This window comes from Pristiophorus japonicus, chromosome 1, assembly GCF_044704955.1.
Source record: "Pristiophorus japonicus isolate sPriJap1 chromosome 1, sPriJap1.hap1, whole genome shotgun sequence".
NCBI lineage: Eukaryota > Metazoa > Chordata > Chondrichthyes > Pristiophoridae > Pristiophorus > Pristiophorus japonicus.
Window position 1 is genome coordinate 492,695,374 of NC_091977.1, and position 26,552 is coordinate 492,721,925.

General features: G+C 46.2%; 1 protein-coding gene across 1 annotated transcript in view; it reads left to right on the top strand.

Moving 5' to 3' along the window:
* Positions 1-26,552, top strand: part of tg (thyroglobulin) — a 621,247-nt gene that overhangs the window by 425,631 nt on the left and 169,064 nt on the right. The window contains exons 44-45 of the mRNA XM_070888386.1: positions 9,559-9,723; positions 19,316-19,483. Coding sequence (XP_070744487.1) covers positions 9,559-9,723; positions 19,316-19,483 — 333 coding nt within the window. The remainder of the gene's footprint in view (positions 1-9,558; positions 9,724-19,315; positions 19,484-26,552) is intronic.

Consider the following 26,552-nt stretch of genomic DNA (forward strand, 5'->3'; position numbering starts at 1 on the left):
CAAATTGGCCAGAAATAGCAATGAACCCGGGGACTGGGAGAAATTTAGAACTCAGCAGAGGAGGACAAAGGGTTTGATTAGGGCAGGGAAAATAGAGTACGAGAGGAAGCTTGCGGGGAACATTAAAGCGGATTGCAAAAGCGTCTATAGATATGGAAAGAGAAAAAGGTTAGTAAAGACAAACGTAGGTCCCCTGCAGTCAGAATCAGGGGAAGTCATAACGGGGAACAAGGAAATGGCAGACCGATTGAACAAGTACTTTGGTTCGGTATTCACTAAGGAGGACACAAACAACCTTCCAGATATAAAAGGGGTCAGAGGGTCTAGTAAGAAGGAGGAACTGTGGGAAATCCTTATTAGTCGGGAATTGCGTTCGGGAAATTGATGAGATTGAAGGCCGATAAATCCCCAGGGCCTGATGGTCTGCATCCCAGAGTAGTAAAGGAGGTGGCCTTGGAAATAGCGGATGCATTAACAGTCATTTTCCAACATTCAGTAGACTCTGGATCAGTTCCTATGGAGTGGAGGGGAGCCAATGTAATCCCACTTTTTAAAAAAGGAGGGAGAGATAAAACAGGGAATTATGGACCAGTCAGCCTGACATCGGCAGTGTGTAAAATGATGGAATCAATTATTAAGGATGTCATAGCAGCGCATTTGGAAAGAGGTGACATGATAGGTCCAAGTCAGCATGGATTTGTGAAAGGGAAATCATGCTTGACAAATCTTCTGGAATTTTTTGAGGATGTTTCCAGTAGAGTGGATAAGGGTGAACAAGTTGATGTGGTGTATTTGGACTTTTAGAAGGCTTTCAACAAGGTCTCACACAAGAGATTAATGTGCAAAGTTAAAGCACATGGGATTGGGGGTAGTGTGCTGATGTGGATTGAGAACTGGTTGGCAGACAGGAAGCAAAGAGTAGGAGTAAATGGGTACTTTTCAGAATGGCAGGCAGTGACTAGTGGAGTACCGCAAGGTTCTGTGCTGGGGCCCCAGCTGTTTACATTGTACATTAATGATTTAGACGAGGGGATTAAATGTAGTAACTCCAAATTTACAGATGACACTAAGTTGGGTGGCTGTGTGAGCTGCGAGGAGGATGCTATGAGGCTGCAGAGTGACTTGGATAGGTTAGGTGAGTGGGCAAATGCATGGCAGATGAAGTATAATGTGGATAAATATGAGGTTATCCACTTTGGTTGTAAAAACAGAGAGACAGACTATTATCTGAATGGTGACAGATTAGGAAAAGGGAAGGTGCAATGAGACCATGGTACATCAGTCATTGAAGGTTGGCATGCAGGTACAGCAGGCGGTTAAGAAAGCAAATGGCATGTTGGCCTTCATAGCGAGGGGATTTGAGTACAGGGGCAGGGAGGTGTTACTACAGTTGTACAGGGTCTTAGTGAGGCCACACCTGGAGTATTGTATACAGTTTTGGTCTCCTAACCTGAGGAAGGACATTCTTGCTATTGAGGGAGTGCAGCAAAGGTTTACCAGACTGATTCCCGGGATGGCGGGACTGACATATCAAGAAAGACTGGATCAACTGGGCTTGTATTCACTGGAGTTCAGAAGAATGAGAGGGGATCTCATAGAAACGTTTAAAATTCTGATGGGTTTAGACAGGTTAGATGCAGGAAGAATGTTCCCGATGTTGGAGAAGTCCAGAACCAGGGGTCACAGTCTAAGGATAAGGGGTAAGCCATTTAGGAACGAGATGAGGAGAAACGTCTTCACCCAGAGAGTGGTGAACCTATGGAATTCTCTACCACAGAAAGTTGTTGAGGCCAATTCACTAAGTATATTCAAAAAGGAATTAGACGGAGTCCTTACTACTAGGGGGATCAAGGGCGAGAAAGCAGGAATGGGGTACTGAAGTTGCATGTTCAGCCATGAATTCATTGAATGGCGGTGCAGGCTCGAAGGGCCAAATGGCCTAATCCTGCACCTATTTTCTATGTTTCTATGTTTCTATGACATCACCAGGCTGGTGGAATGGGCAAACACGTGGCAGATGAAATTTAACGCATAAAAGTGCGAAGTGATACATTTTGGTTGGAAGAATGAGGAAAAGCAATATAAACTAAAGGATACAATTCTAAAAGGGGTTCATGAACAGAGTGACCTGGGGGTGTATGTGCACAAATCATTGAATGTGTCAGGGCAGGTGGAGAAAGCGGTTCAAAAAGCATACAGGATCCTGGGCTTCATAAAGAGAAGCAGGAGTACAAAAGCAAGGAAGTTATGATGAACATTTGTAAAAAAAAAACTGTTTCAGTCTCAACTGGAATATTTTGCCAATTCTGGGCACCGCACCTTAGAAGGCCTTAGAGTGGGTGTAGAAAAGATTTACAAGACTGGTTCTAGGGATGAAGGACTTCAGTGACATGGATAGACTGGAGAGGCTGGGTTTTTTCTCCTTAGAACAGAGAAGGTTGAGAGGAGAGTTGATAGAGGTGTTCAAAATCATGAGGGGTCCAGACAGAGTAGATAAGGAGAAACTGTTCCCATTGACGGAAGGGTCGAGAACCAGAGGATACAGATTTAAAGTGATTGGCAGTAGAACCAAAGGCGACATGAGGAAAACTTTTTTATGCAGCGAGTGGTTAGGATCTGGAATGCACAGCCTGAGAGGGTGTTGGAGGCAGATTCAATCATGGCTTTCAAAAGGGAATAAGTGCCTGAAAGAAATAAAATTGCTGGGCTACAGGGAAAGGGAAAGGGCGGGGGAATAAGACTAGCTGAAGTGCTCTTGCAGAGAGCCAGCACGGGATTGATGGGCCTTCTGTGCTGCAACCATTCTATGATTCTATGAATAGTTTACTTGGTACCTTTTTATTGTCTTGAGAAGGACACCCTGAGTGTCCTTCGCAAGACAATAAAACAGGGGTAAAGCTTATATTCAAACCAGAGGAACCAAGGTTCAATCCTTTGTCTGAGCTGTATTAGCTCATTTTAGATAGGGCATAGATTAGTTCCCTTAGGCTAGAAGAGGAACACATGTCAGAAAGCTTTTCTACTGCACTGTGGGAAGTGTGATAATGAGGTAAGACCAGAATAGTCCTCCGTGGTCAAATAATCTGCTGACGCTCACCATCTAGGCTGTCTGCCACCACTGAGGAGCTGGATGGCAGCCTTGACCTGTCGAACTGTACCTCAGCAAGATCACCACCTGTAAGATCTGTACCACCTGTACCACCACCTAGAAGAACAAGGGCAGCAGTGCATGGGAACACCATACCTCCAAGTTCCCCTCTAAGTCACACACCACCCTGACATATATTGTTGTTCATTCGTCGTTGTTGAATCAAAATCCTGGAACTCCCTACCTCACACCATTGTAGGAGCACTTTCATCACATGGACTGTATGTTGAGGCCCATACCCTTCTCAAGGGCAATGAGAGGTGCCTTGCCAGCATCACCCACATCCTGAGAATGATTTTAAAAATGTATGCAAAATTTCACACTAATAATCTGTGAAAAATATCTTCACGTTTAGCTCACCACAGATCTGATACAAGGGAAACCTGTGGTTAATGTAGTGTATGAATAAAGTCTGACCAGATACTGTGAGCTCAAAGTAAAGTGTGATCTTAGTCTTTTATTGCAGGTCTCCAGAGTTCTTCTCCAGCCTGTGAGGCCTCCTTAAGTACAGGTGCTCCCAAGGGATTGTGGGATCTCTTGGGACTCCAGGAGATGAGCCCTCTGGTGGGTAAACAAGGTATTTACAGGATTACATATATAACAACACTCCCCCGCAAAGTCAATAGTGTAACTATTTACAAGGTGAGTCAATCTGGGGCCTTTCTTTCCCTGGTTGATCGTCTCAGTGCAAATGCTGGTTTTGGTGAGTCATTTGTTGGGCCCTCGCTGGACTGCTGTACAGCTGGCCTTGCTGGACTGCCTGGTGTGATGAGTCTTGCTGGGCTGCTGCGGCTGATGGGTTCTGCTTCGTGGTCAACCGCTGTGTTGGTTGCCACTGGTGTGTGTGTTGGGGGGTCAAAAAAGATAGGGTCTAATGTGAGTTGCTCTGGATAGTCTATGAATCTGAGTTTGGTTTGGTCCAAGTGTTTCCTGTAGATGAGTCCATTTGAAAGTTTGACCCAAAACACCCTACTCCCCTCTTTGGCCACAACAGTGCCGGGAAGCCACTTGGGACCTTGTCCATAGTTCAACACAAATATAGAATCATTAATCTCAATTTCGCGTGACACATTTGCGCTATCATGAGATGTACTTTGTTGACGCCGCCTGCTCTCTACTTGTTTGTGTAGATCAGGGTGGACTAACGAGAGCCTTGTCTTAAGTGCCCTTTTCATGAGCAGTTCAGCGGCTGGAATTCCAGTGAGCGAGTGGGGTCTCATGCAGTAACTAAGCAGGACTCGGGATAGGCGAGTCTGCAGTGAGCCTTCAGTTACCCTCTTCAAGCTCTGCTTGATAGTTTACACTGCTCTCTCTGCCTGTCCATTGGATACCGGTTTGAACGGGGCAGATGTGACATGTTTGATCCCATTGCGGGCCATGAACTCTTTGAACTCGGCACTGGTGAAACATGGCCCATTGTCACTCACAAGGACATCAGGCAGGCTGTGCGTAGCAAACATGGCCCGCAGGCTTTCAGTGATGTCAGCGGATGTGCTTGCCGACATTATTTCACATTCAATCCATTTAAAGTACGTACCTACAACCACTAGGAACATTTTATCCAAGAATGGGCCTGCATAGTCGACATGGACCCTAGACCACGGTTTGGAGGGCAATGACCATAAACTTAGTAGCCTCCCTGGGTGCATTGCTTAACTGTGAACATGTGTTACATTTGTGCATGCAGGACTCTCAGTCCGTATCGATACTGGGCCATAGAAACATAGAAAATAGGTGCAGGAGTAGGCCATTCGGCCCTTCGAGCCTGCACCGCCATTCAATAAGATCATAGCTGATCATTCCTTCAGTATCCCTTTCTTGCTTTTTCTCCATACCCCTTGATCCCCTTAGCCGTAAGGGCCATATCTATCTCCCTCTTAAATATATCCAATGAACTTGCATCAACAACTCTCTGCGGCAGGGAATTCCACAGGTTAACAACTCTCTGAGTGAACATGTTTCTCCTCATCTCAGTTCTAAATGGCCTACCCCTTATCCTAAGACTATGTCCCTTGGTCCTGGACTTCCCCAACATTGGGAACATTCTTCCTGCATCTAACTTGTCCAGTCCCGTCAGAATCTTATACGTTTCTATGAGATCCCCTCTCATCTTTCTAAACTCCAGTGAATAAAGGCCCAGTTGATCCAGTCTCTCCTCATATGACAGTCCAGCCATCCCTGGAATCAGTCTGCTGAACCTTCACTGCACTCCCTCAATAGCAAGAACGTCCTTCCTCAGATTAGGAGACCAAAACTGAACACAATATTCCATGTGAGGCCTCACTAAGGCCCTGTACAACTGCAGTAAGACCTCCCTGCTCCTATACTCAAATCCCCTAGCTATGAAGGCCAACATACCATTTGCCTTCTTTACCGCCTGCTGTACCTGCATGCCCACTTTCAGTGACTGATGAACCATGACACCCAAGTCTCATTGCACCTCTCCTTTTCCTAATCTGCCGCCATTCAGATAATATTCTGCTTTCGTGTTTTTGCCCCCAAAATAGATAACCTCACTTTATCCTCATTATACTGCATCTGACATGCATTTGGCCACTCACCTAACCTGTCCAAGTCACCCTGCAGCCTCTTAGTGTCCTCCTCACAGCTCACACCGCCACCCAGTTTAGTGTTATCCGCAAACTTGGAGATATTACACTCAATTCCTTCATCCAAATCATTAATATATATTGTAAAGAGCCACGTAGGATCTGGCTATCGCTTTTATCATTACAATGCCTGGGTGGGTACTGTGGAGATCACTAATGAAAGTGCCCCTGCCCTTTTTTGGGTACCACTACCCGATTACCCCACAGAAAGCAGTCTGCCTGTATGGACATTTCATCTTTGCACCCTGGTACGGCTTTATTTCTTCCTGCATTTCTAATGGGACACTGGACCAGCTCTCGTAAAGCACAGTTTTTTACTTCGGACAGTAAGGGATCCTGGCTGGTCCAGGTTCTAATCTGTTGGGCGGTAACAGGTGATTGCTCACTCTCGAATGCTTCCATTACCATAACTAAATCTGTGGGCTGTGCCAGTTCCACCCCTGTGGTGGGCAACGGCAGCCTACTGAGAGCATCGGCACAGTTTTCTGTGCCTGGCCTGTGGCAGATGGCAAGGTTGTATGCGGACAACGTGAGCGCCCATCTCTGGATGCGGGCCGATGCATTCGTATTTATCCCCTTACTTTCAGAAAAGAGGGTTATCAGTGGCTTATGGACAGTTTCCAATTCAAATTTGAGCCCAAACAGATATTGATGCATTTTCTTTACCCCATAAACACATGCCAACGCTTCTTTTTCAATCATGCTGTAGGCCCTCTCAGCCTTAGGCAGTCTTCTGGATGCATAAGCAACCAATTGCAATTTCCCAGATTCATTAGCTTGTTGCAATACACGCCCGACACCGTTTGACGACGCATCACATGCTAATACCAAACGCTTACATGGATCATACAACACAAGCAATTTGTTTGAGCATAACAGTTTTCTAGCTTTTACAAAGGCATTTTCTTGCCTTTTACCCCATAACCATTCATCTCCTTTACGCAGTAAGGCGTGTAGTGATTCTAACAGTGTGCTGAGACCCGGTAAGAAGTTACCAAAGTCGTTCAGGATTCCTAGAAACGACCGCAACTCTGTCACGTTCTGTGGCCTCGGTGCATTCTCGATTGCCTCTGTCTTCGAATCGGTGGGCCTGATGCCTTCCGTCACGATTCCTCTCCCCAGGAACTCCACTTCAGGCACCAGGAAAACACACTTCATTTTAATCTTAGCTCCACGCGATTAAGCCTACTAGGAATCTCCTCCAGGTTCTGCAGATGCTCAACTGTGTCCCGACCTATAATCAAGATGTCGTTCTGGAAGACCACGGTGCACAAGACGGACTTCAGTAAGCTTTCCATGTTTCTCTGAAATGTCGCCGCAGCTGATCGAATCCCAAACGGGCATCTGTTGTAAATGAAGAGACCTTTGAGCGTGTTGAAGCAGGTGAGACCTTTCGATGATTCCTCCAGCTCCTGCCGAGGTCAAGTCCAGCTTTGTGAACATCTTTTCTCCCGCCAGCGTTGTAAAAAGGTTGTCTGCCTTTGGTAGTGGGTATTGATCCTGCATGGAGAAACGATTGATAGTTACTTTGTAATCACCACAGATTCTGACGGTGCTGTCTCCCTTGAGGACTGGAACAATCGGTCTGGCCCATTCGTTGAATTCGATCGGCGAAATGATGCCCTCTCGTTGCAGCCGGTCCAGCTTGATCTCTATGCTTTCTCTCATCATGTACGGTACTGCTCTCGCCTTGTAATGGATGGGTCGCGCCCCCGGAATTAGGTGGATCTGCACTTTTGCTCCTTGGAACTTCCCAATGTCTAGTTCGAGCAGCGAGGGGAACTTGTTTATGACCTGGGCACACGAAGTATCGTCGACAGGTGAGAGCGCTCAGACGTTGTCCCTGTTCCAGCGTATCTTTCCCAGCCAGCTCCTGCCGAGCAGCGTGGGGCCATCACCCGGTAACACCCAGAGTGGAAACTTGTGCACCGCTCCATCGTAGGAGACCTTTACAGGAGCACTTCCGATTACGGGAATCAGTTCCTTTGTGTAAGTTCTCAGTTTAATGCGAATAACAGTCAGGACTGGCCTTGAGACTTGCTGCACCACAATTTATCGAAATTATTTTTGCTCATTATGGACTGGCTCGCGCCCGTGTCCAGCTCCATTGACACTGGGAGTCCATTTAATTCAATCTTCAGCATTATCGGGGGATACTTTGTGGTAAATGTGTGCACCCCATATACCTCTGCCTCCTCGGTCTGAGGCTCTGGTGCGTCATGACCCGCCGTGGATCTGTCCTCCTCTGCAACATGGTGGTCTGCAGGATTAGCAGGGTTTGCAGCTCGCCTGCACATACGTTGGAGATGTCCCATTGTTCCACAGTTCTTGCAAGCATATCCTTTGAAGCGGCATGAATGGAAACGATGATCACCCCCGCAGCGCCAACAAGGTGTTAATGGCCTAGCATTCATCGTTAATGGCCTAGCATTTATCACCCTTGGTAGACTCTGAGACATCTGCAGACATGCAGCTGCAGGCTTGTGAGGCCTGCCCTGTATGTTACGATTCGAAAACAACATTACTTTGTTCACAGTACTTGTAGCAGCACTCGTGTGCTGAGAGATTTGCTTAGTATTGTCAGTGGTGGCAATGAACGCCTGGGCTTTACTCAAGGTTGGGTTCTCTACAGTCAAAAGTTTGCAAAGTATTACTTCATGGCCAATGCCAAGTAAAAGAAGTCCCTGAGCATGTGCTCCAAATGTCCTTCAAATTCGCAATGTACTGCAAGGCGTCTTAGCTCAGCAACATAGCTCGCCACTACCTGGCCTTCAGACCTCTTGCATGTGTAGAACTGGTACCTCGCCATCAGAACGCTTTCCTTCGGGTTAATATGCTCCCGGACCAGTGTGTACAAATCATCATACGACTTCTCTGTGGGTTTCACTGGAGCAAGCAGATTTTTCATGAGGCCATACGTTGGTGCCCCACAAACGGTGAGGAGAATCGCCCGTCGTTTGGCAGCGTTCGCTTCTCCTTCCAGCGCATTGGCCACGAAGTATTGGTTGAGTCGCTCCACGAAGGTTTCCCAATCTTCTCCGTCTGAAAATTTCTCCAGGATGCCCACTGTACTCTGCATCGTTGCAGTGGGGTTCAATATCTGTATCTCGTCGCCAGTTGATGTGTATGGAGAAAGAGTCGGACTGAACACTGTGAGCTCAAAGTAAAGTGTGACCTTAGTCTTTTATTGCATGTTTCCAGAGTGCCTCTCCAGCCTGTGAGGCCTCCTTAAGTACAGGTGCTCCCAAGGGATTGCGGGATCCCTTGGGACTCCAGGAGAGCCCTCTGGTGGTTAAACAAGGTATTTACAGCTTTACATATATAACAGTTAATATATTGCTAATCAGGAAATGTGTGGTGTACATGTGCTACATTTGCAAATCCTAGATAAACTGAGGCTTCTCACTCTCTGATAGCTACTAAGGGTCTTAAGTGAAACAAAGTTGTGATATGTCTCAATGCAGGAAAAGACTCCTACTCTACCTCATTCTTTCCCAGGAACTCCAAATTCTTTACCTCCCTCAGTTTTCCCTTCCACCTACTATCTCACAGGTTTTTTAAAATTTAGCGTGAACCCAGCAGCTTCAGGGCAAATAGGCATAGAAATTGGGGGGAATTATTAAAGCTTATAACGCAGAAGCTGGAGAACTATGACGTGACATGACAAGTGTTACTGTATTCTGATTGCTTTTTTTCCTATCTGTTACTAGGAAGGAAGCTGTTTAAAATTAACAAATTGATATCATTCTGCTTCAATACTAATTCAGCTTTCACCCTTTGAATTTCTTTCATGTTTTCAAGGGAGGATCAGCCTTGGCTCCGAGTGTAGTGATGAGTAAGAAGAGCGCACAGGAGCAAGCAATCAACCTGGCTAAAGAGGTTGGCTGTCCAACCTTTAACAAAACAATGCTTTTATCATGCCTCCGTACTCTACCTGCACTAACCCTGAACACCGCACAGACTAAGGTTGGTAGCAGTACAGTAAATGTTATTTTAATATGTCTATATTATATTAATAATCTGGCAAAGGACGGTACTTCCTGCACAGAAACCTTACTTCCTGTTATCAGGAATTTTGGGTCATGTTTTTATGTTGACATCTGCCATTATGAATTGGAATGTGAGTGTTTCCCAATCAACTTTGATATAGAATCATAGAATCATCATAGAGATTTACAGCACAGAAGGAGGCCATTCAGCCCATCGTGTCTGTGCTGGCCGATAAAGAACTATCTAGCCTAATCCCACTTTCCAGCTCTTGGTCCGTAGCCTTGTAAGTTACGGCACTTCAAGTGCATATGCAAGTACTTTTTAAATGCTATGAGGGTTTCTGCTTCTACCACCCTTTCAGGCAGTGAGTTCTAGACCACCACCACCCTCTGGGTGAAAAGATTTCTCCTCATATCCCCTCGAAACCTCCTACCACTTACTTTAAATCTATTCCCCCTGGTTATTGCCCCTCTGCTAAGGGGAATAGGTATTCGCGATGGTTTCTTAGAACAATACATTGTGGAACCAACCAGGGAGCGAGCTATTTTAGGTCTGGTAATGTGTAATGAGATAGGATTAATTAAGGATCTCATAGTAAAGGCTCCTCTAGGGAAGAGAGAACATAGCATGTTGGAATTTCAAATTCAGTTTGAGAGTGAGAAACTTCAGTCTGAAACTAGTGTCCTAAAATTAAATAAAGGCAACTACAAAGGTATAAAGACAGGGTTGCCTGAACTGGACTGGGAAAATAGACTAAAGGGTAAGTGAGTTATCATCATCATCATCATAGACAGTCCCTCGAAATCGAGAAAGACTTGCTTCCACTCTAAAAGTGAGTTCTCAGGTGGCTGAACAGTTGAATGCGGGAATTACAGTTTCTGTCACAGGTGGGGCAGACAGTGGTTGAAGGAAAGGGTGCTGGGGAAAGACCCTGCAAATCTTGCAAATCCACTGAGAGGATAGATGCACCAACGTCAGTGTTCTCGCTCAGGCCAACATCCCCAGCATTGAAGCACTAACCTTGCTCGTAAGATGGTAGATAAGCAGTGGCAGATGTTTAAGGAGATATTTCAGTGAGAAAGAAAGACTCTATGAGAAGGATGAACTATCCATGGCTAACTAAGGAAGTTAAGGATGGTATCAAATTGAAAGAAAAGGCATACAATGTTGTGAAGATTAGTGGTAGGCCAGAGGAATGGGAAATTTTTAGAAACCAGCAAAGGACGCCTAAAAAAATAATAAAGAGGGAGAAGATAGATTATGATAGTAAATTAGCAAGAAATATAAAAACAAGCAGTAAGAGCTTCTAAAATTATATAAAAAGAAGAGAGCAGCTAAAGTAAACATTGGTCACTTAGAGGATGAGACTGAGGAATTAATAATGGGAAACAGGGAAATGGCAGAGACTTTGAACACATATTTTGTATCGGTCTTCATGATAGAAGACACTAAAAGTATTCCACTAATAATAGATAATCAAGGGGCTATAAGGAGGGAGGAACTTAAAACAATCACTATCACTGGAGAAAGGGTACTAGGCAAACTAATAGGACTAAAGGCAGACAAGTCCCCTAGACCTGAAAGCCTGCATCCTAGGGTCATTAAAGAATTGGCTGCAGAGATAGTGGATGCATTGGTTGTAATCTACCAAAATTCCCTGGATTCTGGAGAGGTTCCAGTGGATTGGAAAACCGAAAATGTAACACCCCTATTCAAGAAAGGAGGGAGACAAAAAGCAGGAAACTAGTAGTATTAGGCAGTCCCTCGTGCCGAGGATGACCTGCTTCCACACCAAAAAAGTATGAGTTCACAGGTCTTTCAAATAAGGAATGTGACATTCCAGGTCCTGAACTACATCTTGAAGGGTGGAAGATGTCTGTGCGTGAATTATTTTAATGTGGAGTGGCCGTTGCACACCAGCCACCACACGGGCTTGACAGAGCAAGGTCTTGGTCCAGTGGCAAGGGTTAACTAAGACAACTGGACACCAAGCTCTGCTGCATGGACCTAGTATGCACACATACTCCTACTGTCCATGGGATTCATAGGACGCAGTGTGGACTGGACACCATCGGCAGGTTGGGCATGGGGGAGCTCGCGCCCCGACCTGGGAGACAGCACCATCGGCAGGTCAGAGATAAAAGAGCTGGAGCGGCCCTGGATCCAGTGCGGCACCCCCCGACCTGTGAGAGAATACCATTGGCAGGCCAGTGCAAAAGACCAGTTAGCCTAACATCTGTCAGTGGGAAAATGCTGGAATCCATTATTAAGGAAGTAGTACAACATTTAGAAAATCATAATACTCAAGCAGAGTCAACATGGTTTTATGAAAGGGAAATTGTGTTTGACAAATTTACTAAAGTTCTTTGAGGATGTGACAAGCAGGGTGGATAAAGGGGAACCTGTAGATGTAGTGTATTTGGATTTCCAGAAGGCATTTGATAAGGTGCCACATAAAAGGTTACTGCACAAGATAAGAGATCGGTCACGGGGTTGGGGGTAATATATTAGCATGGATAGAGGATTGGCTAATTAACAGAAAACAGAGAGTCATTTTCAGGTTGGCAAACTGTAACTAATGGGGTGCCACAGGGATCAGTGCTGGGGCCTCAACTATTTACAATCTATATTAATGACTTGGATGAAGGGAGCGAGTGTACTGTAGCCAAATTTTCTAATGAGGCAAAGATTGGTGGGAAGGCAAGTTGTGAGGAGGACACAGATGAGGAGAATTGTTTTTATTCAGCAAGTTATTATGATCTGGAATGCACTGCCGGAAACGATGGTGGTAGCAGATTCAATATTAACTTTTAAAAAGGAAATGGATAATACTTGAAGGGGAAATATTTTCAGGGCTATGAGAAAAGGGCAGAGAGTGGGACTAATTAGCTAACTTATTCAAAGAGCCAGCACAGGCACGATGGGCTGAATGTGAAGTATCACTCTATCCTTTTTTAGTTCTTGGAGGCTGTGGTCACTATGTGGTTCTGTGGAAGAAATCCTACTGAGAAGGTTAACGTGCTTGATTCCAGTGGATGGCTGTTGCTCAAAGCTTACAGGGGTGTGCTTTGGCTGTTTTCAGCTGGGCAGCTAGACGTGACGTTGTACAGTACTAAGCTACTGTATTCAGGAGAGGGGAAGCCTGGCATACAACAACCTCAGGGAGACATCTACAGCTTGTACCATCTCAAGTTCTGAAGGTGTAAAAGGAAAGTTGGGAAGGTTACCGGGCATATTTGAGAATCAAGATCGAAAGCACAGAACCCATGGGCTAGAACCTCCACTTTTTTTGCATGCATAATGCCCACTTAACGTCCATTTTACCGCTGAAATGACATATAACGCCCATATATCGCCCATTTTGGCACAAAATGGAAATTGGCGGGCATTTTTTGGAAGCTTATCACCAGGCATTAACGCTGGGAAAAAATATTACCGCCCGCCCACTTTTTTGGGGCGGAATCATCAGAATGGGCGAAATCAACGCCCATGATATCGCCCAGCATTACTTTCCGCATGGAATTAATGCCGATATTCAATAATACTGCCCGCCCACTTTTTTTATTGTAAAAAGCACATTTAGGGAAACTAATGCCCAGGAGATCACCCACCTTCACTTTCCCCAGCTCGCACACATATCGCCCACAAAATCGCTCACCCAAAAAAACGTCCAGAAAAAGTGGAACTGTTCTAAATGAACGGCAGCAGTGTGGCTGGCATTTTTTAAATCCCACTATTACGTGAGGAGCTGAAATCTGAATGATTTGCCTGAAAGAGCGTTGATGTGAGTGACAACGCTGACACACTGCTGTGTGTGTGTGCAACTCAAACATCAATGGTGCCCATCACCTTGGTGCCAGTTAAAGTTTACTTTGATTGATGTTAAGTTGTAGTTAACCCTTTCATGTTAAGGAATCAACAGTGTGTAATGGTGCAGCTATCTGAGACAATGCGCAGCAAGGTTATGTTCAATAACAAAAATTTTATACCAACATTGGTCTGAAATCATAAGTATCACAGGCAATAACACCCAACCCCCGCCCACACCCCACTTTTTCCACCATTGACATCAATTACATATTCAATGTGTACAGCAGCACAGAATACAAAGGCAAAGCAGGAGCGTGGTCCCCAGCTCCCATACATTACAACAAATTGCATACACCCAGATGGAGATATAACACAACTATCACCTGCGGACATGCATCTCACTTTCCTTCCCCCCTCACCTTCTTATCCCCATCTCTACCCCTTCCCCTCCTCGCTCCACGGCACCTGGCTAAGGAGCTCCTTAGGCGGTACCTTATTGGGGGGGGATGAAGACAGATGCGGTCGTTGCACGGGTACGGGAGCGGGGTGGTGCCGAGGGGGCAACATTCTCTGATGCAGAAGCAGGATCTTGGTCCTTGCTCTCATCTGTTGTTCACAGTGGTGGTGCAGAACCTAGGGGTGGAGCGCTGCACTCCGGGACCACTAGGAGGCCTGTGACAGCAATGTTCCTGGCTATCGCATCCAGGGCCTCCGTCATCCGCGGAATGTACTCGGTCATGGTGGCCAGCTGTCGGGATATGCCCCCCAATGCTTCGATGAGCTGGTTACCAATGTCTGCATTCCTCCATGACAACTGTACCACCTCTCCGCTGTCATGTGGCACTCGTGGAACAGATCTGCCGCGTCCACGGGACCTCCGCGGGGTCGGCGCCATCCTGGGGACAAATGGTGTGCCCTGTGGCGAGGTGCATGGGACAGGTACCTCCAGAGCGGAGGCAGGAATGACTGGAAGACCACTAGAATACTTGGGGTGGAATGGCTTCTGGAGCCTGGCAATTCAGGTTCCTCGAAATCCGTGCTCTCATCCGTGGAGAACAGACCCAGCGGATTGAGGGGCGAGAATTGGAGCTCCTCAGCACCAGATGTAAGTTCATCTGTCGACTCCTGCCCCGCGCCCCCACCTTCTGGCCTCTGTGGTCTTTGCCTTGAGACGCGCTGCTGGCTGAGCTGAAAAACACAAATGAGGTTATTAGAGGAGAAGTGGGTGCTAGGGTCACAAGGTGAGTCCAGTGCTGCACACAGCATACGTACAACAAACGCACCACCGCTCTCAAAATCATTGCAGACATCACATTTCATGACCATCAACACATTTGCATTCCAATGATTTTCATTAGGCCATCATTATTTCCATGACAATTTTAGAAATCACCTATCATATAAGATTGTTTGGATATGAGTGGGTGTGGCATCTATTGACTGTACATTACACAATGCTGTAAGCTTTACTCACGTGGCATCACTTCAGGGTCAGCAGATGCATCTGTGGCTGTCCGGGGGTGCTTCCCCATGATTGCGAGCAGACGCTCCTCCATGTCAGTGATGTCGCTGGGGACTGGTGGCCCCCCACCCGTTCGCCTTTGCATGGCCTCATCGTCGATAAGCTTCTTCTGTAAAAGGTGATAGGACAACATGGCATGAGATCATTGCATGATATCATTGCTAGGTACTGTCACAGAGACTTATACAACACATAACTGACAGATGTAATCAACATTATTATGAAAATGATCCTTCTTTACTTAAAGACATGCACCGTGACCGCAGGCTTTGAATAAAACATTCCCGGTAAAAGTGAAAAACTTCACTTCTGATGATAGTCACTCATGACTGTTACAAATCAAATTATATAAATATATAAGTACATGTAAATCAATGTAATACTTACTCTTGCGGATCCCACAAGGTCGTTCCATCGTTTGCGGCATTGATTGCCCTCACGCACCTCATTGGTCGCCGACGAGACCACCTCTGCTATCTCGGTCCATATTTTCTAGTATGCCTTTGGGGTGAGTTTCCCACGCCCTCCATGTGTCAAATCACCCTAGCGTAACTCGACCTCCTGCAGGAGGGAGGCATTTGCCTCGTCCGAGAACCTCCTGGCTCTTTTGTGGCCTTCAATGTGCTCCTCTCCCACCTCACTGCCTTCTCCAGCGTCAGTCTCCAAGGCGTGCTGTGATGCCTCCTCCTCTCTCTCCATTATAGGCCAAATTTAGTCAAATATGTGGCTGGTAACAGCTAATTTTTGTTTGCCCGCTTGCTGTGAAGCTCTAAAGTCTCCTTCTTTTCTCTCAAAGCATCCACACCACACCCAGACACGCCTTCAGTCCCTCTGAGCTCCCTCTCTCTCTGTCTCCTCTTCTGCGCATGTCATGATGACCCTTGACCTCCAGAAGCGCGAGAATCAAGCATTGCCATGCCGTTGCTAAGGACGGCCACACTTTATGGCAGAAGGTCAAAAAAATGTAACGCTACCGCCCATTTGATATCGCTCGCGGTAACGGCCATTTTTTAAAATGGAAACTAGGTGTTTTGAGAACGGGCAAGAAGCCAGCGATCTGAAAACCCTTTTTTTTAACGCCCACGACGGAAATTTTTGGGCGATATGCACAAAAGTGGAGGTTCTAACCCCATGTCTATATTCTCGCAGTGAAAGAAATTCTGGAAGATTGGGAGGATTCAGTTAACATTGGAATGATGGTGAGGAGGAAAACCAGGGCAAAAAACATGGGAGCCAGAGAGGAAGTCTAGGTTTTATTTAATGGTGACTACGTGACACAGCAGATTAGAAATAGAGCAATAACCCTGGACATCTGGTTGGTGGGTTCAAATCCAGTCCAGACAGAGAAGATGAATGTCTCTTCTCTCTGCCAAATGGAAGCATTGTAAGTAATATGAGTCTGGACAGCCTCAATCAGTTTCCAGGAAATAACATAAACAATCCATATTTATGCTCAAATTGGCACTTGTAGAACTTGTAAATTTTACAATTTAACGCTTTTGTCATACAAAGCCCTGTGCCAAATCATAAACTTTATCCCTAAATTCTTGGACACAGTTAAAAAATATCGCATGGTTGTGTGGTATAAGTAATGTAAATGACACCCTGTCAGAGTAGGGCACTCTTCTGAGGCATTGGCATTAAGGTACATTTTTGGAAAGGGTACACAAGAACATTAGAAAGGGATGAACGAGAAAACCCATCAAGTCTATTGTTTACACAGGAGGAACAGTTCTGTAAATCTAAACTGTCGCTGACATGACCAGAAAGTGCTTAGTGGTGTTTTAAAGTTTCTAAAGTATTCCATACCCCAGCGCTGATAGCCCTTACCAACATAGTGAAAGAAAAATAAAAATGATTTACGAGCCTTGCATACATGGCAATGATTGAGTTACACATAATCGGGTTTTGAGGTTATGTGGCTTTGAGCAGAGAACAGCAGTAACGGGGCAGGGAGAAATGGGTGGAGCATGAATTGAAGTAGGGAGAGGCAAGAGGGTGTTACCATAATCTGGGGAGAAGCGTGCAGCATGAACTGAGGAGGGGCGTCAAGGTGCAACATGAATTGAGGGGGGGATGCGGGGCTCAACAACAATAACAACTTTTATTTATATTGCACCTTTAACGTAGTAAAATGTCCCAAGGTGCTTCACAGCAGTGTTATAAGACAAAACAAATGCATTTGATACCGAGCCACATAAGAGGAAATTACGGCAGATGACCAAAAGCTTGGACAAAGTGATAAGTTTTAAAGAGAGTCTTAAAGGAGGAAAGAGAGGTAGAGAGGTGGATAGGTTTAGGGAGGGAGTTCCAGAGCTTAGGGCCCAAGCAGCTGAAGGCATGGCCGCCAATAGTTGAGCAGTTATAATCAGGGCAGAATTTGAGGAGCGCAGACATCTTTAGGGGTTGTGAGGCTGAAAGAGTTTACAGAGATAGGGAGGGGCGAGGCAATGCAGAGATTTGTAAGCAAGGATTCGAATTTTGAAGTCGAGGTGTTGTTTAACCGGGAGCCAATGAAGGTTAGCGAGCATAGGGGTGATGGGTGATTGTGACTTGGTGCGAGTTAGGACACTGGCTGCTGAGTTTTGGATAACCTCAAATTTACGTAGGTAGAATGTGGGAGGCCAGCCAGAAATGCATTAGAGTAGTCAAGTCTAGAGGTAACAAAGGCATGGATAAGGGTTACAGCAGCAGATGAGCTGAGGTTGGAGCAGAGGCGGGCAATATTACTGAGGTGGAAATAGGCAGATTTAGTTATGCCGTGGATATGTGGACAGAAGCATATTTCAGGGTCAAATATAATGCCTAGGTTGCAAACAGTCTGGTTCAGCCTCAAATAGATGCTAGGTAGAGGGATGGAGTCAGTGGCTAGGGAACGCAGTTTGTGGCGGGGACCAACGATAATGGCTTCGGTCTTCCCAATATTTAATTGGAGAAAATTTCTGCTCATCCAGTACTGGATGTCGGATAAGCAGTCTGACAATTTATTAACCATGGAGGGTTCGAGAGAAGTGGTGGAGAGATAGCGCTGGGTGTCATCAGCGCACATGTGGAAACTGACTTTGTGTTTTCAGATGATATCGCCAAGGGACAGCATATAGATGAGAAATAGGAGGGGGCCAAGGACACCAGAGGTAACAATGCAGGAGTAGGAAAAGAAGTCATTGCAAGAGATTTTCTGTCGACAATTAGATAGATAAGAATGGAACCAGGCGAGTGCAGTCCCACCCAGCTGGACGATGGTGGAGAGATGTTGGAGGAAGATAAAGTAGTCAACTGTGTCAAAGGCTGCAGGCGGATTGAGGAGGACGAAGAGGGATAGTTTACCTTTGTCACATTCACAATCAATTTTATTTGTGACTTTGATGAGAGCCGTTTCGGTACTGTGGCAGGGGCAGAAACCAGATTAAAGGGATTCAAACATGGAATTCCGGGAAAGATGGGCACAGATTTGGGAGGTGACAACACATTCAAGGACTTTGGAGAGGAAAGCGAGGTTGGAGACGTCATGGTAGCTAGCAAGCTTAGTGGGGTCAAGGGCTGTTTTTTTGAGGAGAGGGGTGATGACCGCAGATTTGAAGGAGAGGGGTGCAGCAGGATCGGATATCGGGGTGGAGGATGGAGTGTAGAAGAGGAGCAGCATTAACTGGCGAGGGGGTGAAGAATGGTGATTTAAACTGAGCGGGTTTAACACGCGGGAGGGGAAGAATGGCTCGGTATCCCTTCACAACCGCATAAATGATTTTAAAGCAGTTGATCAGATTGAGCTCAGATAGTATCAATGCATGACAACAACAGCTCCACAAGAAATGAGGAAACATCCCTGCAATTTTTCTCACAATTTTCTACTGAACAAGTGATGCAATGTTGGACAGACATGTAGCTTAGATATGATAAGCCTTTGTTCCACTGCACTTTCAGTGTAGGATAGAACTTATGAATCCTGGCATAAAGATTCAAGCACAGAATTGTAAATCTATCTTCACAAGAGTGTGTTTGGGGATGTTTTCACTTAACAGTTTTTTTAAACATGGCTATTATTAGTCAACAACTGTATTATCATTGTATCATATGACCATCAGGATGGTAGAAGGAGAACGAGATGGACTTTGGTCTTTTTTCGAGTAATTCCTATATTCCTATGTAAATTCAATGGCATAACATAATTTTCATGACAAGGGACTGTATTCAGGCCGAGCTCTTAGTTGCATGTTGTTTTTTTTTGTGACTCCACAGCTATTATCAGTCAGTGGGCCATTCCGGTCATGGGCCCCCATAGTTGATGAGGTTTACCTGCAGGAAACCCCCCTCGTAGCCCTAAGCAGCGGCCGGTTCCACAAGGTGGACTTACTGATCGGAAGTGCAGAGGAGGATGGGCTTGTTAGAAGAGCAAAAGTATTCAAGGTGAGGAGATCAAAAAAATGTTTTAAGAACAAATTAAATTATTCTTTGCTGCTGAATTATTGGCCACTTGTGGATTAACACAATGTTGATCACATAATAAGGTGTGGTGACTCAGTTAGTAAATTCACTGCCCAGAGTGTGACTGGGTCCTACAGACCAGGAAGGCTCCAAATTAATGTTCAGTTAGTTACTCAGCAGGAAATAGACTGGCCTCAGCTTCCTAAGTTCCTGCTCCTGATTACTGTCTGATGACTCCTGCTGGAAAGTGTGTGTGTGTGTGTGTGTGTGTGTGCATGCATGTGTATATGTGTTTGTACTTGTGTGTACACTTATGTGTGTGTACACTTGTGTGACTGTCAGGTGATAACATGATAGAGGCTCAACTTTGAAGTGCCTCAGAATCAAATAGCCTACTAACATTTGCTGTCACATATTGAAAATAACCAGGTGAGGTACACTGTACTCAATGTGAGTCAACATCTTTCGGAAACCATGAAACGGTCATTTGGCCAATCATTATCAGTCCTTCCGTGGACCATGTACAATCTAACCTGTTATGGACTCTATCCCATTCATTAAATGTTCTGTAAATTTCTCACTACACCAAAGGTAATTTTTGTGACATGGTAGAATTTCTATCCAACCTCACATTGAACAGTGAAAGTAATTTTCTGCATCACAGTTGCCTGATTCCCATATCTCTGAATCTCAAAGGAATTCAGAATTGCTACAGCTATAAAGGAATATCTTTTATTAAGTTTAAGACTTGATAAAATTACACGTGAATCTCAAAAGAATTGGCAACACCCAGTGACTTCTGCTACACTCCCTCTTTTCCAACCTTCTCTCTTTACTTCATTCCTTTGACTCCTCTAATATAGTCTCCTTTGCTTCAGTCTTTGACTTTGCGAACCTCTCCGCAGCTTTATTTTCTTGTCCAGTTATTACCTAACTTCAGGACTCACAATGTGTCAGTGCTCCCATACTCCCAATGGGGAGCTGCTCTCAAAGGGAGTGCAGGTCGGAGAATCTGGACGACAGTGTTGTTGACCCATCTCTGTTTGACCATGGCTCCCCACTGGGAGGACTGAATTTACTCTATAATTTCTTATTCAAGTTACAACTCATCTGTAGTCGCTCCCTTTCTCCAGCAACGTTGCCATTCTCCTTATTGTAATCAGCTCTGATTTCCCCAAGTAGCTCCTCTGCACAATCTCCTTTGAGTCCTTTTGATCTCCAGCCAACAGAACTGGCTACTGGCTTCTTCTGCTTAAGTTAGAGCATGGATAATAAAAGAAACTGCGGCACTAAAATTATGACATGGGATATTAGCAAACAAAGACTTCAGGGGCGAAATTGCCCTGCGACCCATTCGGGGCGCATAATTCGAATTATATGAAAATTTATCGCTCGGCGCAAAATATAGGTAAGTGACCCGGAATTTGGGTCTTTACATCTGAAAAAGGTCCGGGGCACTATCGGAGGCGCTCTGCACTTCCATGGGGCAGTAGAGGGGTGGAAGTGGAGTGATGTAAGTCAGCACCGTGCTGACCACATCAGCGTGGCACTAATGCATCACAACGTCCCTCCCCTTTAATTAAAGGGGAGGGCCGTTGCGCACTCTGCAGCCCCTTTGGCGGCCACCACTGGGCCACCAGGGACGCCCTCGACTGGGCCAACAGCCCGGCACCAAAACAGAGTGCCAGGCTGCAGCATGGCGGCCTGGTCGAGGCGAGGACCACCATTGTTGGACCAACAGAAGAGTCGGCCGACAGAAAAATATGGCGGCCCACGGCACAAAGACCTCCCCTTTAAGGGGAGCCCCGGCGGCAAGTTGGCAGTGACATCGGCTGGTGCCATCCTTGCAGCCCGTGGGACAACTCCCCCCCCCCCCCCCCGGGGTGCAAAGTGTCGGCGCAGGGTGGTGAGGGATTGGCACGCACGGCGATGACGTCATCACCGTGTGTGCTGCTGTCCGGGGCGCAAATCGCGTGGCGCTAATGGCTCAATACCCTCCAAAACTCTGGGGTAATTTCCCCAGAGGCACTATCAACCCCTTCCCCGGGCGATAACCTCGTTACACCCCATTAGCGCCCCCTACCGGAGGTGCACATGGGGCTATAAAAAAAAGTCAATTTCGCCGTCGAAATGCACATCGAAAATCCATCTATCCGCTATATAAAATAAAACGCAGCTATTTGCACTAGAAAAATGCTCTGATTGTCTCTGATAGGTTCTCCATGATCACATAACCTGATTGCTGATTGGTCCCCTTGGAGGATAAGTCCCTGGAATGTGTAATTGGAACCGCCCAACCCAAGTTCTGAGTGACTTTGCAAAGTGTAATTCGAGTCATTCTGACCCAGACAGGATGGAGCTCCCCATCCCCGCTCAAGATCCTGATAACCCCAGCCCAAATTCCTGACTCCCCCCAGCCTAAGTTCATGCCTCTCCCAGCCACAGTTCCTGACCTACCCCCCACAGCCCAAGTCCTGACTGCCCCAGCCCAAGTTCATGCCCGCCCCAGGCCAAATTCCTTACCCCACCCCCCCGCCCCCCCCCGCCAGCCAAAGTTTATGCCTCTCCCAGCCAAAGTTCCTTACTCCCTCAGCCCAACATCCTTACCCCACCCCCCCAGCCCAAGATTATGCCTCCCCAGCCCAAGTTCCTTCCCCCACCGAAGCCTATGTTCATGCCCCCCAGCCCAAGTTCATGCCGCCCCCAGCCAAAGTTCCTGCCCCATCCCAGCCCAAGTTCCTGATATCCTCAGCCCAAGTTCCTGTCCCCATCCCAGCCCGAGTCCTACCCCATCCAAGCCCAAATTCCGGACCTTACCCCCCACCCCCGCTCCCCCCCCCCCGCCCCGCCACAGATCGGGCATTATGTGTGGGTCACGGATTGTTAACAGGTTTATTGGGTATGCAGTGTGTTGTGTATGCATGCCTGTTTATTGTGTGATGTCTGAGACACTGTTACGCAACACTGAATGTACCCTTACACTGTACACACCTTGCCTGTACACCAGAGGGTGCTGCTGCTGGAGACCTAAGGGTTGACTGCACACTGCGGGTAGCCCAGTATAAAAAGGAACTCACAGCTTGTTGTCATCACTCAGGAGTTGCTAATAAAGGACTACAGGTCGAGTCAGTTTAATTATCATACCCTGCCTCGTGGAGTTATTACTAAAGGTGCCTACATACGCTACACAGTGAATAGTGACGTTGACTTCCAGGTTTCATCCACTCCAACGATGTCCTTTGTCACACATGCACCGAGCTTTCTGAGAAATCGGGTGTGGGTGTAAAGGGGATTGGAAGAACGTGATCCGTCTTCCCTGAATTCCCTCTCTCCCCTCCAATCCCCTCTCCCGCTTCCCCTCTCTCTCCCCCAGTCTCTGTCTCTCTCTCTTCCCCCCCAGCCTCTCTCCCCCCCCAGTCTCTCTCTCCACCAGTCTCTCTCTCTCTCCCTCCCAGTCTCTCTCCCCCTCCCCAGTCTCTCTCTCCCTCTTCCCCACACTCCCTAGTCGCTCTCTCCCCCAGTCTCTCTCGCTTCCCCCCCAGTCTCTCTCTCCCACCTGCCAGTCTCTCTCTCTCTCTCTCTCCCTCCCCAGTCTCTCTCTCCCCATTCCCCCTGCCAGTCTCTCTCTCCCTCTCCTCCCAGTCTCTCTCTCTCTCTCTCTCTCTCTCTCTCTCTCTCTCTCACTTCCCCCAGTCCCTCTCTCTCTTTCCCCACCCCCCCAGTCTCTCTCTCCCCTCAGTCTCCCTCACTCACCCCCAGTCTCTCTCTCCCCATCTCTCTCTCTCTTTCCCCCTTTCCCCTCCCAGTCTCTCTCTCGCTCCCTCCCCAGTCTCTCTCTCTCTCCCCCCCATCCCCCTAGTCTCTCTCTCCCCTCCAGTCTCCCTCACTCCCCCCAGTCCCTCTCTCTCCAACCTCCCCTCCCCGTCTCTCTCTCTCTCTCTCTCTCGCTCCCTCCCCAGTCTCTCTTTCTCCCCCAACCTCCAAGGCTCTCTCCCCCCCCCCCGAGTCTCTCTCTCTCCCCCACCACCCCAGGCTCTCTCTCCCTCCCTCCCTGAGTCTCTCTCTCTCTGCCCCCCCCACAGCACCCAGTCTCTCTCTTTTGCCCCCAGTCTCTCTCTTTTGCCCCCAGTCTCTCTCTCTCTCGCTCCCCCTCCCAGTCTCTCTCTCCCACAGAAGGACGCGAAAATATTCTAAATAATCCAAAACCTAGAAGCAACTCCAGCAGCAGCAGACAGCTCCACGCGGCTCGTGGTTTGGCCCCACTTCCGGCTTCCTCATATGTCGCACTGCGCATGCGCGACCAAATCGAGGGCCCATGCTCAAAAGGTGGGTGGAGTCCAATGCGTGTCTGCGCAGAAGGACACAAAAAACTAGTGCAAATATTCTCTCGGTTAGAATGCCATCATGTGCAAGATTCTGGGGGCATCTATATGCAATTTTTCATTTTTGGCGACACATGCCTTAAGCTTTGGAAAATGGGTGGACTTTGCATTTTTTTTCTCCCTCAGGTATCTTCCCTCATTCCCACCAGAGGGATGGCCGTGCTCCTTGTACTGTATCTGTTGCGTAACATCTTCAGTTGTACTGTGCCCCATTGAAACAGTCTCTTCAATTTGGCATTTGTTAATTTGGCTCATCATAGCTGCTAGCTTTCAAATCCTGTGGAAAAACATATGCATTAATTATTCACAATGCAGAGATACAAGACTAGCTCATTAAAGGAAGGCTTTGATGCTTTATAAGCTGAGGTTTACAGATGCTTGCTCAGCAAGGTGCTGATAAAATCCTTCCTGCCAGAAGCAAGCATATGCAATATGATGTGTTCTGTACTGCTGCCAGGGAATGGTAGCCTTTGGGTCACAGGAAGGATCTAAATAATCTCCGTTCTTATTCAGTTAATAAAGAAGTGTACCACAGAAAGGCCACAATGTTGACTTTGTGCCTTTGCCATTCTGAAGCATTGTGCCATTCTATGATAGGTCTGATTTGCCCATGCTTTCAGTGAAATGTGCCAAGTAAGGGCCTGTACCCTACAGGGAAGGTAGCAAAATTCAAAGGCCATGTCAGCATGGGACTTTTCTTGCTCACCTTCTTTCAACTGGCACAGGAGTGGCAGTGGCAAAGCTTTGGAAGTAGGGTGCACGCCAATCTTCTTAATTTGTGGCAGGCACCCTAATAGGAATGGAATATGCAAGATGTAAAAGAATAGGAGGGGATTGCACTTGTGTACATGTATTTCCTTTGATCAATAGCTACTTTTCATGTATGACATGTTCTTCACAGCATAATTGTAACGATGATAGGCTGATGTATTGATAATACTCAAGCGAAGAGTAACAAGGATGGGTCCAGGATTTGGGGCTCTAAGTTATGAAGAAAGCCTCACCAAATATTTTAAATGCTGAAAGGAATGGATATGTAGAAAGAACTTAGATTTACAAACACAATTAAGAAGGCAAAGACGATCTACAAAATTAAATTATACAGAGAAATGGCAGAAATATTGAATATTTACTTTGCCACAGTATTTACCAGGGAGACTAGCAGGTTGAGCATGACATTAGAAGAAACGATCAAAAAAAAAATCATAATCTTTAAGATAGAAAGGGGGAGCTAATTAATAAACGAATCAAACTTAGAAAGGATAAAACCCCATCCACGCATATGAAAAGTAGCTAGGGAGGGGATAGCAGAGACACTAAGGTACAGTTTCCACTTTGGGTGCAAGTGGCAATCCGAGTGCAAATTGATGCCAAAATTGCGCTAGTTTTGAGAAGTATTTTTTTCCTCACGTTTCCGCTCAAACTCATTTGCAAATCTCCGAATGTAAAATTTGCTACGAATCAGTACAATTGGGCAGCATATTAGAACGTTTTTGAAAACATTTCTTTTAAAAAATATTTCTTGATATACTTAAGAATGGTAACTTGCTGCAATTTGATTAATACAGCTGAAAATGGGTTTATAACAAAAAAATAAGCATCACCCGTGAGTAATTAGGGATGGGTAATAAACGCTGGCCTTACCAGTAACATCCATATCCCAGGAATGAATTTAAAAAAAGATTTTAAATAATTGAAAATTACTTAAAAAACTGTACAGAATCATTTCATCATCATCATCGCCATCATACAGTAGTCAGTTTCTTAGTAAATTTTAAAAAATTCTATTCAAAAGCTTTTAAGACATTGGTGTCCTTGTACCCAAAACAACCAGCTTAATTTTAAGAGCCTCCTCAAAGTTCAGCAAATGGGCATAATTAGCAGAAACTTGCCATGGTTATTAATTTGATCTGGGGGCATGGCCAGTTTTGTATTGACGTGGCCAGCTTCTAGTACAATTTTTAAAAACTGGTGCAAAAGATCGCGGAAACTTGATTTGCGCTGGATGTAATTCTGCGATCGTTTGCGCTGGTTTGACCGATTTCAAGAAAATCATGCTGAAAAAAACAGTGCACCCTAGCCGAAACACCAGGACACTATAAAATATCATTAGAAAGGGAATACTGCAAGATGATTGGCGGACAACTAATGTGATTCCTATATTTAAAAAAGGGAGATAGAACAAGTCTAAGGACAATAGACCAGTTAGCTTAATGTTGGTGGTAGGAAAGATAACGTAACCTTTCTTCAAAGATAAATAGAAAAACAAAACATATGGGGCTAGAAGCTGCACTTTTGTGGTTTTTGGGCGATATTTTCGGCGTGGGTGTTAAAAAAGGGTTTTCAGATCGCCGACTTCTCACCCATTCTCAAAGCACCAAGTTTCTACTTTTGAAAATGGATGTTACTGCGAGCGATATAAAATGGGCGGTTGCGTTAATTTTTTTTGACCTTCTGCTGTAAAGTGTGGCCGTCCTTAGCAATCGCTTTTAAAAGGACTCGGCTGCCGTCAAGCCAATGACACCGCCCCTTAAGCGTGGCCGAATGGCCTCAACCCCCTTGAAAAGCTGCGTGCGTCTGGTGTTGATATGGCAACGCTCGATTCCTGCGATTCTGGAGGTCAAGGGTCATCATGACATGCGCAGAAGAGGAGACAGAGAGAGAGGGAG